This window comes from Phycodurus eques, chromosome 3, assembly GCF_024500275.1.
Source record: "Phycodurus eques isolate BA_2022a chromosome 3, UOR_Pequ_1.1, whole genome shotgun sequence".
NCBI lineage: Eukaryota > Metazoa > Chordata > Actinopteri > Syngnathiformes > Syngnathidae > Phycodurus > Phycodurus eques.
In genome coordinates, this window is record NC_084527.1 from 25,060,698 (window position 1) to 25,086,359 (window position 25,662).

The window sequence follows — 25,662 nt, forward strand, 5'->3', positions numbered from 1 at the left end:
AATTGGAGACTCTAAATTGCCAGTATGTGTGACTGTGAGTGCGAATGGTTGTTTGTTTGTATGTGCCCTGCGATTGGCTGGCAACCAGTTCAGGGTGTACCCCGCCTCCTGCCCGATGATATTTGGGATAGGCTCCAGCACGCCCGCGACCCGAGTGAGGAGAAGCGGCTCAGAAAATGGATGGATGGATAATAATAATAGCATTACTGTATTTAGTATGTCTTATAAGGCGACCCAGTCCCAATTGATTCAATGCCCTGAGAATGAAATAACCTGGATGAATGAAAATATTCATGGGCATACTGTACATGACACTTTTGGGGGAGAGTATGTGATAGGCATGGTGGAAATGGTAAAATCCACCCTTACACATGCAATCGGTAAGATTTGAGGGGAGAAGTCAGGTTGGTGTGGAAGGTGACGCAAGCCAGGTCCACATTCAGCAGGTCATCAATCCTATTTAAATTGCCCTCCCCCACCCCACCCCAGCCTGCCTGCTGTGGCCTCCACTGGCCACAATCACTCCTTTCCATTTTCTACTCCATCAGCCAGGCGAAATGTGGATTGCTTCCACATTTTCTCTTATTAAAACCCAGGTTTGCACTGGAGAACGTTGTTAATGTAATTCCCAATAGCCTCATTCCGCCATCAGAATGTACATTGCTTATGAAAAACATAAAATCAAAAAGCATTTATGAAGTGGAAACGAGGAGCTTTATTTAAAAGTTAAAATACATTTGAACAGTCCCTAAATGCTTTCGGATGGGTCTCTGCTATCGGAACAAATATAAGGCAGAGTGCTGAATGAGTCTTTGAACTAAACCTGTCTCTGCACATTACTTCTCCCTGTGAGTGATTTTTAATCAGAGGCCCAATTCCAAACCTATCCCTCAAGGTATTCAACCTGAGGTACATTTCATTTACTTCTCTCGTCTCACCACTGCCATTCCATTTTCACTGCACCATTCTTAAAGATGCACACCCAAGCGATAATCAGATTGGTCTCCACTCGACCGGAGGGGAGAAATTCAGCAGTGATCGAATGTCAGCTGCAGAGGGCTAATGTCCACTTGACTGCAGGTCTGGCTGAGAAGATGGACTATGCCACTGTCAGGTTTGGTGACACTAATAGACTTCTTAGAAATGATACATGCATCTTTTATGTTTGCATGAAGCAGCAGTCTTTTACAGAACAGAGATACATAATAGGTTCCTCTGTATCATATTGTCTCATTCTTGATACCATGCATTATTCAATTTCTGTCAGAATGCATGATGATCCTAGTAGAGTAAATGAAATAATACACATTTTCAGTTTGGAATCCCTGCAAGTGCACACTGTACAAAAAACAAAGGGCATTTAAATGAAACATGCACAGAGCTTTAGTTCATGATCCATCCATCCATCCATCCATTTTCTGTACCGCTTATCCTCACTAAGGTCGTGGGCGTGCTGGAGCTTATCCCAGCTAACTGCGGGCAGGAGGCGCGGTACACCCTGCACTGGTCGCCAGCCAATCGCAGGGCACATATAAACAAACAACCATTCGCACTCAAATTCACACCTAAGGGCAATTTAGATTCTTCAATCAACCTACCACGCATGTTTTTGGGATGTGGGAGGAAACTGGAGTGCCCATAAAAAACCCACGCAGGCACGGGGAGAACATGCAAACTTCACACAGGCGAGCCCGGGATTTGAACCCCGGTCCTCAGAACTGTGAGCCAGATGTGCTAACCAGTCGTACACCGTGCCGCATAGTTCATGATTAAAGAGGAAATAACGAACTTATACACTATTATCTTCAATTATAATTCTAATTATTTTAAATATAAGTTCAATAAACAACCGCATACAACTGAAGAGGTTCCATTTGTGTAACTGCAGCTGACATGTAAGTGTTTGTTTTTATTTATGAATTTATTTTCTTAGCCTTGTTACAAAAAGCAAAAGTTAAAACACCAAAAGCACTCCTCATAAATCATCCCCTGGGTAATTGATGATTTCCAGGAAAATAAAACAACATTAGCCTCCCAACTTGCACCCCTTGCTACGTAACAGCTGGGCATCAAGGACTCAGTGACTTCACAGTTATTTTGGCAGGGGGCAGAGGCAGCACATGTCTGAGTCTGCCAGATCGATGTGGTGCAGTCCACACCGCATTTGGCAGCATCGTCACATCTAATGACCATAGATGAAGACTGCTCTGCAGGCTCTTGGGTCCACACCGGGGGCTCCCCTCATTTAAATAGCAGTCACCTAGACCCCTCCTGGCCCTCCCGCTGTCTTTCCGCTGTCCTTCAGTAGGTCAGCCGGGTGTCCAGAGGAGCTGACTGCAGCAGATGGATTATGGAGATCAAGCTGTGTGTGCTAGGTAATTAAATCTTACACTTTAGCCATGGCTTCAAGCCCAAGCCCTGGACCTTCTGTCCAGGGTTCCCTTACCTCAGATGTGCTTGTCACCTGCCAGGACAATTGCTTTCAATTGGTGCTTGAGCTGGACTGCTAAGCTGCAGAACATCTCAGGAGGGGTATTGGGATATGAACAGTGGTGCGCAGATGCACATTCTTTTTTTTTTTTTTTGGGAGCACAGCGGTAGACGGGGCTCAAGTTGTGCTGTCATTCGTAAACAACTCAGTATTTTGAGTGAATTTGCTGAGTGGAATCACTTCATGAAGTGATTTATTTATTTCTCAGTTTAGTTTAACTCAGCTGTAAGCCTGTGGCGCACAAGAAAGTTCCCTGCAAACGGTGCCACTTGCGGGCAAAGGATTGGTTGTGAGAAGATTTTCATTGTATTTACTTCTAATTTATCGAAAAAGGGAGAAGACAACCAGGAGGGATATCAGAATCAGAATCATCTTTATTTGCCAAGTATGTCCAAAACACACAAGGAATTTGTCTCCGGTAGTTGGAGCCGCTCTAGTACAACAAACAGTCAATTTACAGAACACTTTGGGGACATAAAGACATTGACAAAAAACAATTGTGCAAAAAGATGCAGAGTCCTCTAGCACTTAGAGCAGTTCGAACGACTAATATTGCAATAGTCCGGTGCAATGACCATTGTGCAAAGGGCGCTGAGACTTCAAGGAGTGTATGCGGTTTAAAGTGACGAGTAGTGCGATCATCTGGGACAATGTCGGTTGTGCAAATGTTACAGATACTCCTCAATCAGTGTGCAAATGGAGCAGATGCTACTCTGGCATGAGTGGCCAGTATATGCAAATAGTGCAGCATGGCGAGACAACTACAGTGAGTGCACAAGTAATACATAATTGGCCCCACAGAAATGTGACAACGAACTCAAGTCAAAAAATTGCCAGCTTGTTGTAATGGAATTATAGGTTAGGTGTTTAAGAAGTTGATCGCAAGAGGGAAGAAGCTGTTGGAATGTCTACTAGTTCTAGTTTGCGTTGATCGGTAGCGCCTACCTGAGGGAAGGAGCTGGAAGAGCTGGTGACCGGGGTGCAGACGGTCCGAGAGGATTTTGCACGCCCTTGTCTTAGTTCTGGCAGCGTGCAAGTCCTCAATGGTGGGTAGGGGGGTACCGACAATCCTTTCAGCAGTTTTGATTGTCCGTTGCAGTCGGAGTTTGTCCTTTTTTGTAGCAGCACCAAACCAGACTGTGATGGAAGAACACAGGACCGATTCGATGACCGCTGTGTAGAACTGTCTCAGCAGCTCCGGTGGCAGGCCGTGCTTTCTCAGAAGCCGCAGGAAGTACATCCTCTGCTGGGCCTTTTTGAGGACGGAGTTGATGTTGTTCGCCCACTTCAGGTCCTGAGAGGGGAGTGGGAATCAGGGGGACTCCTTGGAGGGGCCTCGCACAGGGCGTCGTTCAAGCTAGCACCGCCCCTGACTTGCAGTATGGGACCACGCAATCAACTGATTTGATGCAGTTCTCTATGTCACTGCTCCACAATCTTTTTTTGCACCGCAGTCCGCAGTTTTTACGTAAAGACATTTTGACAGACCGTCACAGCTTCTGTGCAGCAGGACCGAGATGCCCACTGAGGCCGCCGCCACTCAGCTACGTTCGCTGTGAGCGACTGGTGTTGTTTCTGGGGAAGTCTCTTATGTGTCATAGGCTCAAACGTGTGCTCAACTAAACTGAGAAAGGAACGAATCAGTTCATGAAGTGATTCAATTCAGTACATTCACTCAAAAAAATTTTTCATTTGAATGAGTTCTTCGTGAACGCTACTCGAGTCCCGTTTACTGGTCCTCCGCACCCCGCACCCCCACCAAAAAAATAAAGAAAATGCTTGGTAGTACGCAAATGCAGCCGGCACGGTGGACGACTGGTTCGGACATCTGCCTCACAGTCCTGTGTGGAGTTTGCCTGGTTTCCCCTGTGCCTGGGTGGGTTTTCTCTGGCCACTCCGGTTTCCTCCCATCCATTCCATTCATCCATCCATTTTCTGAGCTCACTAGGGTCGCGGGCATGCTGGAGCCTATCTCAGCTATCATCGGGCAGGAGGCGGGGTACACCCTGAACTGGTTGCCAGCCAATCGCAGGGCACATACAAACAAACAACCATTAGCACTCACTGTTTTTGGGATGTGGGAGGAAATCGGAGTGCCTGTAGAAAACCCACACAAGCACGGGGAGAACGTGCAAACTCCACACAGGCGGGGCCGGGGATTGAACCCTGGTCCTCAAAACTCTGAGGCAAACGCTCTAACCATTCGTTCACCGTGCCGCCCCGGTTTCCTCCCAAATCCCAAAAACATGCGTGGTAGGTTGATTGACGACTAAATTGCTCGTAGGTGTGAATTTGAGTGTGAATGGTTTGTTTCTATGTGGAAATTTACACACGCAAGACCTCACTGTTTCCCAGATGTAGCTTTAAAAATTTCAAACTTCATCATGCTTTGTTTAGTTGTTGCTCCTGCCAATGTATAATACCGATAGCATCACATCCACGGAGAGCAATTCAATCAATGATTTGCCAACTTTCTGAGGATATAGTTTAGAACCGATAAATGTTTGAAATGAGAAAAGTAATGACTTGGCTTTCGTGAAAATGTCAAGTATTTATTTCCTTTAATACAAACTCAAATTCCAATGAAACTGGAGCACTACAAGGACAACATATTTAGCGTTCAAACTGATAAACATTTTTTTTGCAAATAATAAAACATTTTTTGCAAATAGTCACTCATTTTAAATTTGATGCCTGCAATCTCCTCCATTCTTGCTTGATGTACAACTTTTGTTGTTCAACAGTCCGGGGTTTTCCTTGTTGTATTTTGCACTTCATAACGTGCTGCATATTTTTAATGGGAGACAGGTCTAGTTTTCACACTCTTTTACTACAAAGCCACGCTATTGTAAAATTTTCTAAATTTGGCTTGTCATTGTCTTGCTGGAATAAGTAGGGACATCCTGAAAAAGACATTGCTTGGATGGCAGCATATGTTGCTCCAAAACCTGTATGTACCTTTCAGGATTAATGGTACCTTCACAGATGTGCAAGTTACCCATGCCATGGCCACAAACACACCCACATACCATCACAGATGCTGGCTTTTGAATTTTGCGCTAATAACATTTTGAATGGTCCTTTTCCTCTTCAGACACAATTGACGATGATTTCCAAAACCAATTTGAAATGTAGATTCTTCAGACCACAGCACACTTTTCCACTTTGCATCAGTCCATTACAGATGAGCTCAGGCCCAGAGAAGGTGTGGCTTTTGATATATGGCTTTCACTTTGTATAGTAGAGTTTTAATTTGCATTTGTAGATGTAGTGACAAACTGTGGTAACTGACAATGGTTTTCTGTAATGGTCCTGAACCCACCTGGCAATATCCTTTCCACAATTATGCTGATTTTTAATCCAATGACGTCTGAGGGATCGAAGGTCACAGGGATATATTGTTGGTTTTTGGCCTTGCTGCTTACATGCAGAGACTTCTCCATATTCTTTCGATTATGGACCATAGATGACGAAATCCCTAAATTCCTTGCAATTGTACATTGAGAAACATTGTTCTTAAAATGTTGGACTATTTACGCACACCATTGTTCACAAAGTGGTGAACCTCCCTATCATTACTTATGAACAACTGAGCCTTTCGGGGATGCGCTTTTTAAACCCAATTATGACACTCACCTCATTCCAATTAACCTGTTCAACTGTGGAATGGAAAACAGGTGGGTTTTTTTAGCATTCTTTTGTTGCCACTGTCCCAGCTTTATATGAATGCATGCAAGCATCAAATTCAAAATGAAAGAATATCTGCAACAAAACAATAATGTTCATCAGTTTGAACATTAAATATCTTGACTCTCTCGTGTATTAAATTGAATATAGGTTTAAAAGGATTGGCAAATCATTGTATTCTGTTTTTATTTACATTTTACAGAACATCCCAAGTTCATTTGAATTGGGGTTTGTATGTTTTCAGTTCCTCATACTACTATTGTGCCTCATCTTTGACACAATTAAAGTTTGTCAGGTTTCGATGACAGTGTGGCTTTGTCTGTGTTCAATCTTTGCAGGAAACCCCTTACTTCTCAACTCCTCTATTCCGCCAGACTTAACTGTGGGACGCACCTATAGCACTTCCCTGTGCTTCCAGGACGGTGCAGACAAAGAGCTTTTTGACCCCTTGCCAGACATCAAAGTGAAAGTGCAGAGCTCATTCATGGTCTATGGTGTGGTGGAGCGGTCCGAGCTCCATGCCAAAGCCCCCGTTGAGACTTTCCCACGGGACCTGAGCCAGGATTACTGCAGCTCAATGGACAGACGCAATAAAGGTCTACTCACCTTCAATGGACCTTTGAGCATCAGTAAAGAGCAGCTGAGGACTACTGGTGTGTTTGGTCTGCCCGGAGGACGGCTGGTGCTGCCGAACACTGGTGAGTAGATAAACGCAAAGGTTGAGTTTGTTAGCAGGAACATCACTTCCACTATCAAATACGGTTTTGAGAATGGAAAGCAGCTCAAATATATATCTTAATACCCGATTATACACTATAGCATCTTCTTTGAGGGATAAACTGTTCCTGGTCAAAGTTACATGTAGATTCTAATCAATTGGATGTTTCCACAACTAGCTGCTGTGGGTGACTACCTTTTACAGCAAGATGGTGCCGCCATTTTGTCATCTCGCCGTCAGGAGATTTCTAAATGGGCATGTGCCAAACAGATTAAGTGCTGGATAAAATGACCAGGTGTTCTGCAAGTGGCCTGCAACGTCACCGGATCAAATTTCTTGTGACTTTATGTACCCACACTTTCTGCAAATCTGGATGAGTTGAAAAATTGTAATACAAAAGCAGTACATATGATCACTCTAGATTTGGTGCAAAGAGTGGACAGAGCTAGACTATTGCATCAATGTTTGCAGAGTAACCAGTGGGTGGTCATTGAGTGTCTACCCTCTTCCACATCAAATGCTATGAAATAATGCATCTGGCACAACTAATATTGCAATAAGATCTAAAATATGTTTAAAATCAGGGTGTGTTTTGGTGGACACATTTTACTATTAACTTGGGGGCTCTAATGCCACTACTCCTCACTATTTAGTCATGTTGCAATAGAGTGAGCTGAAAATTCTCCAGAAAGTCTAAATAAATATTTCCCCAAAACTTTATAGCATGTATCCTTGAGTATACTATTTGTATATTTTAAGCATTAGAGATGGGGATAATGACAAAGCAAAGCAAATTTATTTATATAGCACATTTCAGACACAAGGTAACTCAATGTGCTTTACATGATTAAACGCATTTAAAAACAAATAAAAAAACAGCCTATAAACATTTAAAACAAAGAGAAAAAAAATAAGAGTAAAAATAAGAATAACAATTAAACAACATACAGTGCAGGAGAAATAATTTAAAACTGGAAATGCTCTAAAATGCATGAGAAAAAAGAAGAGTTTTTAACCTGGACTTAAAAACATTCACATTTGGGGCTGGTGTCACTTCTGTTGGCAACTTATTCCATTTGTGTGCAGCGTAATAGCTAAGTGTTGCTTCACCATATTAGCTTTGGACTCTGTGCTCCACTATTTGACCCGAGTCTGTCAATGTCAGAGCCCTTCTGGGTTTATATTCCATTAGCATTTCTTTCATGTATTCAGGATCTAAATCATTTAGTGATTTATAGCCCAGTAGCAGAACTTTAAAATCTCTTCTAAAGCTGACTGGGAGCCAGTGTAAAGACTTGGAGTAATATGCTCTGACTTCTTTGTTCTGGTCAGAACCCGAGCTGCAGCATTCTGAATGACCTGCAGCTGTTAAATGCTCTTTTGGGGGAGTCCAGTCAGAAAACCATTACAATAGTCAAGTCGACTTGATATTAAAGCATGGATGAGCTTCTCCTGGTCTGCTTGACACATGCAAGCCTTCACTCTGGATATGTTCTTCAGATGGTAGAAGGCAGTTTTAGTAATTGATATGACTGTTGAAAGTCAGGTCAGGATCTATCAGTACACCAAGGTAATAAAGATAATAACCAATTAATGGATTACCGGTAATATAGTGAGAATTCTAATGATTCTGTTAAATTGATCATTGATGAATAGTCTTAAGGTATGGAGAATGTTGATTCGCCTCAACTGGTTTGCAGCTTGAAGAAGAACATGATATTAGCTAAGACCCACATTAATGTGGACATCAGCTATTGCATGCTCCCAATAGCAGCCAATTTATACATCTATTTTCTACATCGCTTATCCTCATTAGGGTCACAGGTCCCATCTGACTTTGGGAGCTATGCTATATAAATATTTATTATTCATTCATTCATTTTCCAGTACCACTTATCCTCACTAGGGTTGCAGGTGTGCTGGAGCCTATCCCAGCTGACTCTGGGCGAGAGCTGGGGTACACCCTGAACTGGTCGCCAGCCAATCGCAGATAATGTATTATTAATATTATTATTATTATTAGTTAATAGGTGGCGGCACGGTGGACGACTGGTTTGAGCGTCTGCCTCACAGTTCTGAGGACCGGGTTTCAATCCCCGGCCCCGCCTGTGTGGAGTTTGCATGTTCTCCCTGTGCCTGGGTGGGTTTTCTCCGGGCATTCCGGTTTCCTCTCACATCACAAAAACATGCATGGTAGGTTAATTGATGACTCTAAATTGCCCCGTAGGTGTGAATGCGAGTGCGAATGGTTGTTGTTTGTATGTGCCCTGCAATTGGCTGGCAACCAGTTCAGGGTGTACCCCGCCTCCTGCCCGATGATAGCTGGGATAGGCTCCAGCACTCCTGCGACCCTTGTGAGGATAAGCGGCTCAGAAAATGGATGGCTGGATGGATAGTTAATAGGTTGGCTTGTGTGCCTATTTTATGATTATAGTCCACACTAACTTCAATTTTGAAGGTGAGCCTCAAATATGATTTTACATCATGTAAGATACCATCATTTTCATAGTTCATGTATCCAGTTCTATCTAAAGTGGTCGTGTTTGATTGACACTTAACAGTTGAGCGGGCTGTGGTTTCAGGACATTCAGCATACAAGTGTTTCAGAACAGAGATTGAGGAGCAGAGGTTGGTTTTTTAAAAGATTTTAAAGCCTACTTTTTATTCCAGAATATTCATTTCAGTTGAACTAAATAGAGCAACCAAAAGTGGTGGAGTTAACAATAGACACCAAACTTCTGATATCTAGGATATTGACGATACATTATGTTTGAAATCGAATATAACTAAGGAGGTAAGACTACACATGTTGAGTAAATGTACTAATTTGCAAATGTTATTTGATTGACTTCTCAATTCATGATTAACTGTAAAATTATAATCAGCCATCAGGCAAAAGTTTATGTTTTTGATTTTTTGTTTTTTTAATGTCATGCTTCTATTATTATTATTATTATTATTATTATTATTATTGGTTATAATGTCTGAAAACATCTCCAACCTTTTTTTAAAAATTTTTTTTTAGGAGGGGGGGGGGGGGATTACTATGGTGTGTGTCATGCATGACTATGAGTCTTTTCCGATTATTATAAAAAAGAAAAAATTTAACCTGAAGATACCGATTTGTCACGATTAGGGTTTTTGAAGGCACTGGAGGCAAGGAAGTGGAGGACCCAAGTGCAGGGAAGCAGGGAGGCAAGCCAGGAGTGCAGGAGTCTTACAAATGATATTTAATTCCAAAAACAAAGATGGAAAACAAGGTACATGGAAAACTATAAATAACAATTCCTCCTCTCAGGGTCAGTCTGGTGGCCATGCAGGCCACACGAGGTGAGGTGCTAGGGTGGGCAGTCCAGGTGGTCGGCCAGGACGCCATGCACCAGGGTTTTCACAGGGCCATTCAGACGGACGGCCATGATGCTCAACCCAATGGCAATGCAGGGGCTAGGCAATAGGGTTGAGTGGCGGCCGGTGTACGAGCGCCCCCGGAGCAAGGTCGGGTGGCAGCCGCTGGACAAGAAAAGGTAAAGAGAGAAAGGACTCGGGCTTGGACTCCCAGTGGTTAGAAAAGGGAAAATGTGACAAAAACTGACTAGGACGGGAAAAACTAGGGAAGGAATCTGAAAAATCAAAATTAGTGTCGGAGTCAGAACGAGACAGGAGGTTAACTAAATCGGGGCCATCTTCACAATCAGAAAAATCTGAATCTAAAAAAACATGTGGAGGTAAAATGTTAGAGCGTGGTGAATCACTAGTACAAATGGGGGACACAGGTGAAAAGGACAGAGAAGTCGGAACGATAGGGCTTACTGGAGGAGGGTAGGTATGGTTGGCAGGCTGAGGGCGCTGGGAGGCAGACTGGTGGCGTGCAGGGTGATGCCGTATTCTTCCCTCTGGGTCCTTTTCTGGTCGCTTCATTCTGTCATGATTAGGGTTTTTGAAGGCACTGGAGGCAAGGAAGTGGAGGACCCAAGTGCAGGGAAGCAAGGCAGGAGTGCAGGAGTCTCACAAATGATATTTAATTACAAAAACAAAGATGGAAAACAAGATACATGGAAGACTATAAATACTAACTTAACAAAGTTCAAAAACCTCTATAATCAAAGTAACAAAGAAACATGGAAACCAAAATACTGACCACTAATCAACATGGCAGGATATGGAAACATGGGGTGAGACGAAATTACCTTTGACATATGACACCTGATAATGAACCAACAAGAACTGAAAGAAACCAGGGAACTAAATACAAACAGATTGACGAGATGAGGAACTCCTGGACAAGACACGAGTGGCTAGAGGGAGCTGATTGGTCAACACAAGGTAGAAAGTTGACGAGTACAGGTGGACACAATAACTAAATGAGCACACAAGACATGAAAATCATGGAAAACAGTGAAAAAACACAACCCAAACCAAAACACAGAACATGACACTGATTAGCGCTAAATAGATAGAACCCAATGAAATAAGATGGAACAACAAGTATTAGGTGGATAGTTCCATACTACATACAGGGTTTCAATGGTTTAGAATGGTTGTGGCAAAGTTTTTCCAGGAAGTTCAAATATTTCCATGTTTAATTTAGTTTATTCATTGTCTTTTCAACTTCCATCCATCCATCTTCTGAACCGCTTCTCCTCACTAGGGTCGCGGGCGTGCTGGAGCCTATTCCAGCTGTCATCGGGCAGTAGGCGGGGGACACTCTGAACTGGTTGCCAGCCAATCGCAGGGCACATAGAAACAAACAACCATTCGCACTCACAGTCATGCCTACGGGCAATTTAGAGTCTCCAATTAATGCATGTTTTTGGGATGTGGGAGGAAACCGGAGTGCCCGGAGAAAACCCACGCAGGCACGGGGAGAACATGCAAACTCCACACAGGCGGGGCCGGGGACTGAACCCGGGTCCTCAGAACTGTGAGGCTGACGCTCTAACCAGTCATCCCACCGTGCCGCAATTTGCAAAATCTATTTTCAATTTAAATTTTGTGGTGATGTCACAGTTGAATAGATTTCTGACGTATGATTGTAAAGGGTTTTGCATGAAATAAGGTACAGCTGTCATGAAGTGCTCCTTTCCGATCCTTTTCTGAATCACGGCTCTTGACGTGGGAAGACGATAGGTGAAATCGACTTTCTTCAACGGCCATTCAAGCAGAGTGGTCTGATGTCACTAATGTTAAGTGTAGCACTCAACTCAGCCTACTTACAGGATCCACTCTTCTTCCTCCACTGATTTGCAATACATATGAACCATCAGGAAACTAAAGCTATTTGAGTACTGTATTAATATAAAACCTGTAAAGCAACACTCTTTTCATTTGGATAGAATATTTCATTTTTTCTCTTAAAATAGCAAAAATTACTGAAATGAGTATAAGGAGACCTTCACAATACACCCAAAGGAACATTAAAAAATATATATATACAGTAGGGCTGGTCTTGCCTTCCCAGCAATAATTAATAATGATACATTTCAGGAATGACTTCCCACAAGATTTTTGAAAGTGTTATGTGTGCCTTTAATAAGATGCAAAATTAAGATTTAAAGGGGACTGGGACTAATAAGTAAAACCTCTGATTGAGTTATGCATTAGTGAAGAGGTATATATTCTACCAATATACTGCAGGATTTCTGAAACTGGAAGGTAGCTACTACAGTAGAGTGTAAGGTTTGACATCAACTTTCTTATCCTTCCTAAAAATGTAATCTGGAGTTTTTATTTTTATATATATTTGTATTTATTTATTTATAAATAAATAAATTACCCATAAATAGGTTACCCATGCCATTGGCACTAACACAACCCCATACCATCACAGATGCTGGCATTTGAACTTTGCGTTCATAACAGTCCGGATAGTTCTTTTCCTCTTTGGCCCGGAGGACATGACGTCCACAATTTCCAAAAACAATTTGAAATGTGGACTCGTCGGACCACAGAACACTTTTCCACTTTGCATCAGTCCATCTTATATGCACTAACCCTAACCCTCCTCTGTTCCTTATGCCTGGATCAGACGACAAGACAAATTTGGTCTTTCATGATTGCACTATGTCAGACAACTGCCATAAAATCTTGCCGTATCTCGGTCAGACAGTGGAAACACTGCACGAAGTACTTATTTTATGATCACATGGCTTTATCTTGTCAAAGCAAACACTGTTGGAGTGGCGGAACCAGAAAACGTGTCACCAGTCAATGTGACCGGATAAACCCGTTACCACGGTGATGACAACAACAATGCGCCGGTGCTAATGTATTGTGTGACGGGGAAAAAGGTGTGTTGGTCGTCACCGGTTCTCGGGAGAGGATTGCTTGAGGTATGTTCACGTACTTTTAATACGATACACGTCGCAAGCGGGCAACAAAACATTATGTAGCCTAGCAAGCTAGTGCTAGCACTTACGGGTTGTACGTAAACATGCCAGCGTTCTGTCGAATAATGCTCTAAAGCTTAGGTAAATATTGGTTTGTGCACATGAATATATGTTGACAACGGCGTGCAAGTGTCGTGACAACAGCAAGTATAGGAGGCGATGCGCCGGTCACAATACGCAATCCAATTGATCGATGTCAAGGTGTGCTGTCTTAGAGTTGTCATTGATATGTCACACTAGACATAAGATATCCAAAAAAGTCAAACATCCTAGACTTTTAATTTTGACATCGTAGGGCCAAAACATTTGTCGTGGATTATGTCACACAACAAGCAGTTTTGGTGTCCCTGACAAAATACCTCGGGCCCAATCTGGGAAATCGGCTGCGACAGCAAATCAGGTCAATATCGGGGTTTAAAATCCTGTAGTCTGATCTAGACATTATAAATCCACAATCCAAGACGTTTTTAAGATCAGTTTGAGAATTACAACCTGTTCAATACTAAAAAGGATGCAGCAAACCTGGGAGTTCTCATCCTAATGTTCTGCAAGATGAGCAACTTGCTTTAGCAGGTTTGCCATAAACAGAACAGTTTTTGCTTATTTTTACACCTCAACTTCTCACAGGAATCTGCTAATTTGTTAAAATGTACCTTTATATGGAGAGTTTAAAAAGTTAACTTTCCTTTGGTTTACCCGAGGAGCTTCTGTTCATTTCGCTCTCTGATTCTCTCAGCTAGCATTTGTAATTCAATGATACGATATGGTTTCTTCTCTTCGGTATGGACATTTTTCAAATAGCACTGTACTGTAGATCCTTTTATGATGTGGCAGGTTTGTGTGGTCAATTATTGAGTTGTTGCATAACCACAGGTGCTCTGAGGATGACACTCATGGTGGATCAAAATTAATAAATGTTTGGATATCATGTTTGATTCAGACAGACAATGTTTGCAGCTAAATTTCTGCCAGACATTGTTTATTCAGGCTGTCTTTAATGTTTTATCCTTATTCAGGTCTCTATGGTGATATTTATGTTTTATATTAAAGTTTTCCTCCCAAAATGACCAAACATTCTGAGACAAAAGCAACCACACATAAGAGCCAAAGAACAACCTCTGATAGTTTGCATTTTAGTGAAGGAAATAAACCTTTCTTTTCACATGTGCAGTAATATCAATGGGAGGGTCATCCTAATTGCCTCAAACAATTGTGGCTTTGACATATGCTTTTTTGATATTTTGAATAAACACAAACAAGAAAAAAATAAAACTGTGTGCTTGGTATTTGGTATTTCTCTGTGGTAACAATGCTTCTTATGACTACATTTTATAGCATTTGACAGCATGTCTATTTCACTTTTAAATAATGCACACTTTAGAAAGAACATTAATTTATGGGATGAGCAGCATGACTGTGTGTTGCACAATTGTATTGTGCCAAATCTTCACTGATTATGCCAAACATCTTCAAACTACTGCCATTGCCTGAAGGTTAAGTTCTATGATAGACCACAAAGTTGCCTTCCCGAGTCCTACCAGACTACCCTTCACCATGAGCCTGCTTTGGGGTCTGCAACACATGCAGTGGAACCTGAACATGCGGAGTAATATGTTGTGGTCAGACATTAGTCCTGATTCTGCCTCCTGAAGTTGAATTGTAAACGGAGTTGGGAGGATGGCCAAGGGGAGGGTCACAGGCTTTTACGGTCAGAGGTTAGGGAAGACAGGAAGAAGGCGATAGTGATTGCAACCATTGACATGACATCTCCATCACTGGCAAAACGACGCTTGTCATCATTGAAGGCAATCTTAATGCAGAGAAGATATTGAGATGAGATTTTGCACCTAATGGCAATCCCATATCGCTTACAGTCTGGGACCAAAATCTATCCTTCCAAGATTACAACAGTCCTGACCTCAGCCCAATCAAGCACTTGTTAGATCGGCTTGAGTGACACAACCATGTCGACTGACTTGCAATGACTCCAGGCTGAGGAGTGGAATGGCAGGCTAGTGACCACCATGAGGAAGTTCCAGGTTATGGCCATGTATTGTTCTACTGAGGCTCTTGAGCATTTGTTTAAAGAGTAAGATGGCTTGTTTCACAATCCTTACTCATTCAACCCACCAAAACGCACCAAACAAGAGTCAATAGGAACCGCAGAATAATAAGGCATATGCAGTGAAGATCTGGCATATTTTCCATCAGTTGTGCTGCTCATTCCACAAATGCACATTCCATCCAAATGCAAATCTCTGAAATTTCAGGGGGGGTTTTTTTGTGAGGGGAATGTTCAAATGTGTTAAAGAGTAAACTCATGATTATATCCAGCGTCACCCACTTACATGGTTTTAATATTTTGTAAATATGTTTTTAATTTTTTATCCAATTTGATTTGAAGTTAAACTGTTTTAATGTTATTCTTTCATATCCCAGGATATTCAAATATTCTCCTGCTCGTGTACAACAATCTGCAAATGCTTATGTTGCCCTACAATGACAGGCTGGTGGAGTTGTTGCTTTTGACACACTTATGCATGTTTTCCAGGAGTCAGCCTGCTGGTGCCTCATGGAGCTGTGGCTGAAAATATGTCCTGGGAGATGTACATGGTGATCAGTCTGGGAGAGGCAAGGTGAGGCTAACCAAATATTTTTTTCCAGCATCTGTTTGTTTGTCACAGTCTCGCCATCATGTCAGCTATCATCCCTAGCTATTCATCTTTACACCTGTTCACCACTATCTCAAGCCCCTTCCTCATTGGCCTTCTAAACTGGCTTAATTCAGCCTTTTTTAGCAACTCACTGTCTTGTTTCAAAATAGTATCAGTGGAGTAACAGTGGTGGAATGCTGGCAACAGAGACTTAAAGTCTACCCCCTTTTGCGGCAAACGCAAATGTAACATAATTATCTGAATGGGCGAAGCCGCAACTGCTTTGTGACAGGATACTTTGGGGACAGCAATGTCCCACTTTAGAGAGTCTCATCGACACAGATAACAACAACAACAAAAAAACTGTTGCACTGATTTACCAATACAACAGTGTTTGCAACCACTCTGATAATCTTTAATTACGGAATTCATTGAGGAGAGGAATTTGAGTGAAACATGAGATAGCAATCCGCTAAGGTTGAATTAAGGCAATTGGACTGTTCTTGTATGCTGAAGACAGTTCACCTTTAATCCAAAAGGCTTCCTCAGTTATAAACTTTAGCCTCCCTATTTATGCCACAACCCCCCACTCCACGCCCCAGGTGGCACAACCACAGAGGCATAAATAGGGAGGCTCCACACCTAAAATTTAGGAGTGAAGAAGCCTTTTTGGATTATAGGTGTTAACATCTTCAACAAACAAGAACAGTCCAGCTGCCTTGATTCAACCGTTACAGATTACTATGACCTAGATCACTGAGAATATACAATGACATGCGAGAACAATTCACACAGCAGGATCTGTATCAATAGCAGTAGTAATGTTGTTCATTCATTCATTCATTTTCTGTACCGCTGATCCTCACTAGGTTCGCGGGCGTGCTGGAGCCTATCCCAACTGCCTCTGGGCGAGAGGCGGGATATACCCTGAACTGGTTGCCAGCCAATCGCAAGGCACATATAGACAAACAACCATTCACACTCACATTCAGACCTACAGGCAATTTAGTGTTTTTAATTAACCCACCATGCATGTTTTTGGGATGTGAGAGGAAACCGGAATACCCGGACAAAACCTACGCAGGCACGGGGAGAACATGCAAACTCCGCAGGCAAGGCCGGACCCGAACCTGGGTCCTCAGAATGCGAGGCAGACGTGCCAACCGGTCGCTCACTGTTCCACCAATAATGTTGTTCATAAATTAATTTGAAAATAATGGATTTTGATTTTGTAGATTAATTTTCTTACCAAGTAATAATATTTATTTTTTTAGAATGGATTAATTAAAGGACATTGTATTCATTGTGAAACTACCAACTTATACATGGTCAATATATAAATGAATAATAACTATTTGCGATTGGGTAACCACTCAGAAAGTAAAAGTGTGTGACCTTCCCGTTGGCCATCCTCACATTGCTGTGCTTACTGCCAGACTGCATGGCTGCATGACAGATGGACCCAGCAAGGACCCCACCCTCCCTACCCGGTTCCCTATAGGAGTATGAATATGCGTGCTTATTTGAAAAAGCCCCTCACAGGTGGCCCTTTACACATTGATGTCCTGGCTGCTGTTGAGAAACTTCTCAATAGTCTTTCATTTATCCCGCTAACTTGCAGGAAGCAAAATCAAACCTTCAATTCTCTAATCTTGTTCTCATCCCACCCACTAGGCTGAGAGTCAATATGTAGTTATGTACTCTATGAGATACAGTATCAACAGTGTGGCACTCCAGGAGCGAGTCATGACCTTGGAAGGTTGTGTAAACGATGATGAATGCCATGATGAATAGAGTGCGCTGTTCTGATGGACATGCACGGCAGAATAGAAGGCCCCGCCATCCCTTGAGGCCCTTCATCTTGGCAGGACATGTGTTATGTATTCTGATCAGAGCTTTGTAATGACCCTTGGATGGACTGAATGTCTCTCCAGGGGTGGTGGGAAAAGGTTCACAAAGTCACAAAAGCAAAGAGACCTATAACCATACAATTACACAATAAAAATAACAGCGGTTTAGGGTAACTGATAATGGGTGTCAGTGATCTACAGAGTAACTGATTTACACCTCTCTTCCTGTACCTTTGGAAAGATTTGCTCAGTTGTCTCTAAATTCACATGAAGAACAACAGCTCTTGGGGCCTGTCAACATTCACTCTTGAAATCATTCACTTGTCCAGCAGTTTCCCTGTAGGCAGTGTTGTTAATATATATGGTACATGAAGGAGTAAAGCTGGTATTGTCTTCAATCCTTCCTCCGGGTATGGCTACGCAAAGCATCTAGTCTCCCTCTTCCCCTTTGAAACATAAAATATTGTGGGCACCGAATGAACACTATACTGGAATGTTTCAGCCCTGGACACGCTTTACACGTGCTTATTTATCCCATCACTGTGTGAGTAGAAAAATGTTTTGTGAAACCCTCCCTGTGGTCTGTTGTGTTTTTCATCTGATCAGCTGTCAGTCAGTCTACATTCTAGCATGCCAACCCTACAGAGAATTACTTCACTTCTGTGTCCGGCTCCTATCTCTGCCCAACTGAGTTCTCCACATAGATTCCTATTAAGGCTTATTTTCAAGATGTATTCTCAAAAATTTTCAAAGGCTGTTCTAAACCTATTGAAGGTAGAGTTTTGCTTAGGTCAGACATACTGTACTTCCCTTGCAGCCAAGGTTTTATGAATGCATTGTATTTTAAGATAAATCATTCAAACTACTGAGGCAGAAACCGCTTTGTTCTGGCCAGAAAAGACCTTCAGAAGAGGAAAGTGGTTTCTGTAAAAAAGATTTGCAGCATTTATTTGGTATATAGTGCGCTTGGTAATGTATTTTTGGCTTCATGCCTTCTTGTCTGGTAGAATAAAATCCATCCATCCATTTTCTGTACCGCTCATCCTCACTAGGGTCGCAGGCGTGCTGGAGCCTATCCCAGCTATCTTCGGGCAAGAGGCAGGGTACACCCTGAACTGGTTGCCAGCTAATCGCAGGGCAAACAAACAACCATTAGCACTCACATTCACACCTACGGCCAATTTAGAGTCTTCAATCAACCTACCTTGCATGTTTTTGGGATGTGGGAAGAAACCAGAGTACCCGGAGAAAACCCACGCAGGCACGGGGAGAACATGTAAACTCCACACAGGCGGGGCCGGGATTTGAAACCCGGTCCTCAGAGCTGTGAGGCAGATGTGCCGTTGAATCAAATGTTCAACTAAAATATACAGTATGTCTGGAAGTAGATGTGCCCCAGTGTGTTTGATTGACAAGACTGTCACCTGCGGTTTGTGGATGGACGAACTAATCAGTTTTATGATTGACAGTTATTGCAGCATCTGATTTAAGCCATCATTGTCACACATATAATGTATTTACGGTATATAACCGTTTGTGTTTATGGTCTAGCTACACACTATAGTAACTGTACTTGTACGGTACTTATATCTGGCTTTGGCATGTTTCTGGCTTTAGCATGTTTCATAAGTGTTGGTGGGTGGCAACCAGTCACTTTGGAACTGGAAGATTACACTGATTTTATTGTCTCTTTCAAAATCAAGCTCTCCATCAAGGTTATTGAAATTCTAAACAGAAGAAACTGAATCCTCTATAGCACTAAAGGTGCTGAATGTAGTCTTAGAAAAATACTGATAATTAGGACTGGCTTCGATTTATCTTCAATTAAACCTTAATTATCTTTCTATGGGGCAAAATTATGGGAGAATTTTCCACAATGCACTAAACATGCTCTGTGAATGCGTTTTTTTTTTTTTTTAAAAGACTGACTAATGGAACAAGTGGCATTGTGAAAATAATTTTCTGACTCACGAACATCCAGTATGTGTGCATATTTGTAAAGTATATTAATTAAAAGTGTCTATTAATACAAAATCTCAATCTGAACACACACCTGTGACCTGAATCGCTGTTCTTATTTTTAATTAAAAAAAAGAAAAAGAAAAAAAATGAGGAAGTTCTGTTATTGTATGTGTTCGGTCAGTGCTACTGTAGTTGTAGTGTGGTCGAATATGACAAAGCTGGTTAAAAATATACTATACTAACAGTTTGAACGCCTCGTGCTGGACCACCTCAAGAGCATCACATGACCCCTACTACACTCCCTGCAGTTTGCCTATCATGCAAACAGGTCTGTGGCACAGTCAACATGGGACTGCACTTCATCCTGAAATTCCTCGACGGCGCAGGGACCTATGCGAGGATCCTGTTCGTGGACTTCAGCTCTGCGTTCAACACCATCATCCCCGAACTCCTCTCCTCCAAGCTTCTCCAGCTCAACGTCTCGCCTGGTGTCTGCCACTGGATCTATAGCTTCCTGACGGGCAGGACACAGCAGGTCAGGCTGGGGGACACCACCTCATCCACATGCACCACCAGCACCGGGGCCTCCCAAGGTTGTGGTTTTTTTCTCTCCACTGCTCTTCTCTCTCTACACAAACACAAACTACTGCATCTCAAAGCACCCGGCTGTCAAACTCCTGAAGTTTGCAGACGACACCACAGTCATCGGCCTCGTCAAAGACGGTGACGTGTCTGCGTATCAATAGGAAGTGGAGCGACTGTAACTGTGGTGCGGCCGACACAATCTGGACTGGTGAGATGATCGTGGACTTCAGGAGGCATCCTTCACCACAGCTGGCCCTCACGCTGTCCATCTGCCCTGTGTCAACCGTCAAGACCTTCAAGTTCCTGGGAATTACAGTCTCTCAGGACCTGAAGTAGGAGACGAACATTAATTCCCTCCTTAAATAGGCCCAACAGAGTATGTACTTCCTGTGGCTTCTGAGGAAGCACGGCGTGCCACAGGAGCTGCTGAGGCAGGTCTCCACAGCGTTCATCCTGTGTTCATCCATCACAGTCTGATTTGGTGCTGCCACAAAGAAGGACAAAATCAGACTGCAACGGACAGTCAGGACTGCCGAAAAAATTATCGGTACCCACCTACCCATTCTTGAGGACGCTGTCAGGACTAACACAAGGGCACGCAAAATCCTCTTGGACCCTCCACATCCTGGTCACCAAGCTCCTTCCCTCAGGTAGGCGCTATCAAACAATGTTAACTAAAACCAGCAGACATTCCAATAGCTTCTTCCCTCTAGCCATTAACTTCTTAAACAGTTAGCTTACAATTTCATTGCAACATGCTGCTAGTTTTGCACATCTCTATCAGGAAACTCCAACATTATTCGTACGCTCACTGTTTTATCACAGTGCACTATTTGCATGCTGTTGTTGATTACTACGGGCCACTCGTGTTTGAGAACTCTCTGTACCATTTGCACAATTGTCACTGTACCCGATCATTACATTATTTGTCACTTTAAGCTGTTCTAAATTGCTTGATGACTCTGCACTATTTGCACAACTGCCATTAGATCAGTATCACCACACTAGTGGCACACTTTCTTTGCTCAATGGCTCGCCACACTCTTGTTTTTTATGTCCTAAATGTATATTTCGTCATAGTGGCTGTTTGTTGGTATACACAAAACTGGAGACAAAATTCTTGTTTGTCTTGCAACATACTTGGTGAATAAAGCTGATTCTTCTTCTGATATCAACGTACAGTTTAATCTGTCTCCTTAAATACAATTTGATGCTTAAACATAGCGGATTTTGACTTCAACCTGATTCCAGAATAGTTTTTCACTTGATGGGTCTATTCAGGCTGTGCACCTATTCAACATATGGTATTGGTTTGATATACAGGTATATACTGAGAAGTCAATCAGTCTGTTTACAGCTTATGTAACAGATGTTACCTCAAAAATGGTCAAACTCTTTGACCACAAAAGATGAAAAGACTGCCCTGGTGGGAATCTAATCTCAGGATATCAGGAATGTCCAGAAGGATACAAGGTCAAGTTAGGTGCAAAAAGATTGTCTGGAATGCAGGCCATAAGGAAATAATGTAGACGTTTTTTGTTTTTTTTTCTGTTTGCTGTAAAATGTTAGGTGATTATAAATTAATCTATATGTCTATATAGTATATACACACTGAGGCCAAATCCTTTATTTTTTTTCTGTACACCGAAAAAGACCACAAAAGGCCACAAAATGAATAGCTTGAATTTCCAGGTTACATCTTCTAATACAATTCTTAGTACATATCATTATTTATAATGAAAGGCCACATTTTTAGGTGAGCAAAATTATTGGAACATAAAGACATAAAATAGCCTTAAGTGAAAATGAATTAAAATTTGGCTGCAAATATTTAGGTGCATTGAGATTGTGACCCATTCACTGACATCAGCAAACTTGAATTGTTCTTTTCTGATGCTTTCCCAGACTTTCTCTGCAGCCTCTTTTTGAGTTGTTATTTTGCAGGTGTTACTCAATAGGATTTAAAGCTGTAGATTGGCTTGACCTTACACTTCTTTCTCTCGATGAACTCCATTATTTTGACTTTCTTTAATTCGCAGAATACATGTTTCTATAGAGTTCATTTTGATGCTGCCATCTTATGTTACCTCTATGAAGTTTAATGAGCCTCTCCTAGAGGAAGCCATGTAAAAGCGAGAGAGAGACATTCTGTGGCGGCCAGGCAGCCTCAAAGCCCCTGTGCGATGATGAGGAACCACGACGGGACAACTTTTCCGTCCTTTGCCTCCATGAAAATTGAAACTCAGCAAGCCATTGGCAGAATTGTGGCCGACCGTGGTGCGCTCTGAGGAAGCCACAGCAGCACAAAGCACCGGTCCCCCTGGATGATTTTTTTTTCTCCTCCTCATGGCTGTCCAAGAAGCACTCTCGCCGGTGCTGGGGTGGCGTGGTGAGGCGGAGTGATCGGGTTTGCCGCTGCCTCGCTACACCTGCGCCGTGTGTGGGTGCACATGGTAGAGACAATGTGGACCGAATAACACAAAACACATAACACTTCAGGGAAGATGTATTTTTTTTGGGGTTGTTGGCATAGCTTGATGACTAACTGAACACTGTCGCGGTAAAAATGAGCCGAGTTGTTATCAATAAGGAAGTGGCTATAGCACTGAATAACCACTGATGGAATGAGGGCGCTTATTGATGAAGGCCTGACTCATGCCAGAAGCCCAAGTGCGTACTTGAGATGGTGAAAAAGAGTTTGACGCTATATCTCAACAATTTACTCGAACTCCAATTCCAATGAAGTTGGGACATTGTGTTAAACTTAAATAAAAAAACAGAATACAATGATTGAACCTATATTTAATTGAATACACTACAAAGACAAATATATATATACCTGATTGAAAATAAAGATTAGCAGTGATTGATGTAGTTTACTGTCAATGTTATCTAAAGCGGTTCTTTTTAAAGTAACGGCTAGTCTTTGACAGCAAAAGCTCTCCAGAAGAAAACTTTGGAATAAACACTGTTGTTAAAAGGGTGGAAACGACATTTTTGAGTGATCAAAAAAGGAGAGCTAGTGATGCAGCAATGCTTCACTTCTTGATACCAGTTTGATTAATGCAGTAAGGCTGTTCAGAAGGTGCTGTAAACTTCTTAAAAACAGACAAAAGCAAAGAGGACAAACAGGTGGGGGACTGCACACAATTTTAAATGAGGCTAATGGAATCTGCTTATGTGTATATTTATTTAGACTGCTGTGTCCTCTTCTGACCCAGTCTGCCTCTTCACATGCCTCCCAGGTCCCTGGGGAGTGAGTCACCGGTCGCTTTTAATTCTGCAGCTCATCAAAGGGCTCAAGAAGCTGCCGTATAGAGCCCTTCATCATGATGACTAGTTGAATTGAGAATAGAGACAGCAAGCCTTGGGCACTGTTCGAAGTCTAGGCAGCAAGCAAATTACTTAAAGGGCAGGTATTCATATTAGGGGCCATCGGAAACATAATTCAGGATTACCTCTTTCACACACGTCTAGATTGCTCTCATACACGCTAATGAAATGTTATACACACAACTCAAATTCACAAGTGACAGACTTTTACATACACAACTGAATTGTTCTCGTTTACAACTGAAACGCTCTTATATACTCAACAGATTTTTTTTTTGCTCACATACACAAAGTGAAATGCTTTTACATACACGAGTGAAACGCTCTCATGCACACAACTGAAACGCTCTTTTCCCCCTATAGCAGCACTGTCAGTCACCTATAGCTCCCATCAAATGTATGTAATAGCTTTTTACTCGTGTATGTAAGCGAAACAATTTCTTTTGTATATGAGAGAGTTTCCAGTCATGTGTAGGAGAGCGTTTCATGTAGGAATGTTAATGAAAACAAATTCAATTGTGTGTATGAGAGCATTTCTGTAGTATGTAGGAGAGCTGTTTTACTTGTGTATACAAAAGCATTTTACGTGTCATGTCAAGTTTATTTGTATAGCCCTGAATCACAAGAGCGTGTCAAAGAGCTTCACAGGCCCTCAGTTGTATGCAAGATTAAAAAAATAAAATAAAATCAGTAGCGTGTGTAAAAGCATTTCACTTGTGCACGTGAGTAAAAAAAAAAAAAACTTGTGTATGAGAGCATTTCAGTAGTGTGTATGAGAGTGTTCCAGGTGTTTCACTGTGTAAGCAAAAAAAGAAATCAATCAATCAATCACTACTGTGAATGAGAGCATTTCATTTGTGTGTGTGAGAAAGCTAATCCTTACTTCTGTCCTTGACAGCCCCTCGTATATTCTGCTCCTTGCCGAGACTGACACAACTACTGATTCTTTGCTAGTTGGTGTCTTCTGATTCAAATGTAATAAATCGAAGTTTGGAATATATTTCGTTTGTAGAAGGAGTTTGTATTAATTTTTCATTAAGTGTTGAATTAAAGTACTTTACAGACTAATGAGATCAGGTCCTTTCCTTTTCTGTCTGTACTTGATATTATGACTGACGTTAACAGTCAATTCTGGTACTGACACTTTTTTTTTTAAGATTAAATTAAAGAATATATGACTACATGCATGCTACATATTGTAAAACCAACACCCAAGTGTCAATCACAACATTGTAGTGGCAGATGAATTGTATTCCTAATGATGTGGTCAGTTAATGTACTGTATAATAATTTGTTTTCGTTTAACTTATCAAAATAACTGATAACACTCAGATTTAACAAAAACATAGAATTCGGCCTCACTTTCTCTGACAATTAGTGTCATCGATGCAAGTGTTTTAAGCACCATTCTAGCTTCTTACACGTCAACCTTACTACATCAGTGATGATTGATTTGACCTTTATATTAAAGCACCACACCCCTTTGTTTTGATTCCAAGTACTGTTTCTTCTTAAATCCAAACTACTGTAAGTTCCCAGACAGACAAGCTCTGTTTGTTCTAAGCCTCTTTTAATGAACACTCGAACTAGCCAGCAAATCACCATGACTTTTTCACCTGGGCTGTGAAAAAAAAATCCAACAGCCTGGCTATGCAGCAATACACACTGGATAGTGAACATCCATGCTTGCAAGGAGTCATGCCTGAAGGCATGTTTTGTTTGCAGCCCACCTGTTTGCATAAGCTCCTCTCATTAGTATGTTGTTGTTTTTTATCTGTTAGCACTGCATCGTAGGTGTTAAACAGATGGGTCTCTAAAAAATGAGATAAAACACTGAAGCAAATCATAGTAATCATATTCATACTGCACAATAATACTGTACACAAACACACACTATATTTCCGAAAGTATTCACTGACCTGCTTTGACTCATGATTTTAAGTGCTATCACATTCTAAATGGATATGGTTTAATATGATGTTGGTCTACACTTGGA

At 41.8% G+C, this 25,662-nt stretch overlaps 1 protein-coding gene across 3 annotated transcripts in view; it reads left to right on the forward strand.

Moving 5' to 3' along the window:
• The window catches only part of unc5db (unc-5 netrin receptor Db), a 189,676-nt gene that overhangs the window by 120,778 nt on the left and 43,236 nt on the right, over positions 1-25,662 (forward strand). For 2 of the 3 annotated variants that reach the window (XM_061671017.1, XM_061671018.1), the window contains 2 exons: positions 6,517-6,876; positions 15,834-15,918. In XM_061671017.1, coding sequence (XP_061527001.1) covers positions 6,517-6,876; positions 15,834-15,918 — 445 coding nt within the window. The remainder of the gene's footprint in view (positions 1-6,516; positions 6,877-15,833; positions 15,919-25,662) is intronic. The other variant, XM_061671019.1, reaches the window with a different exon arrangement.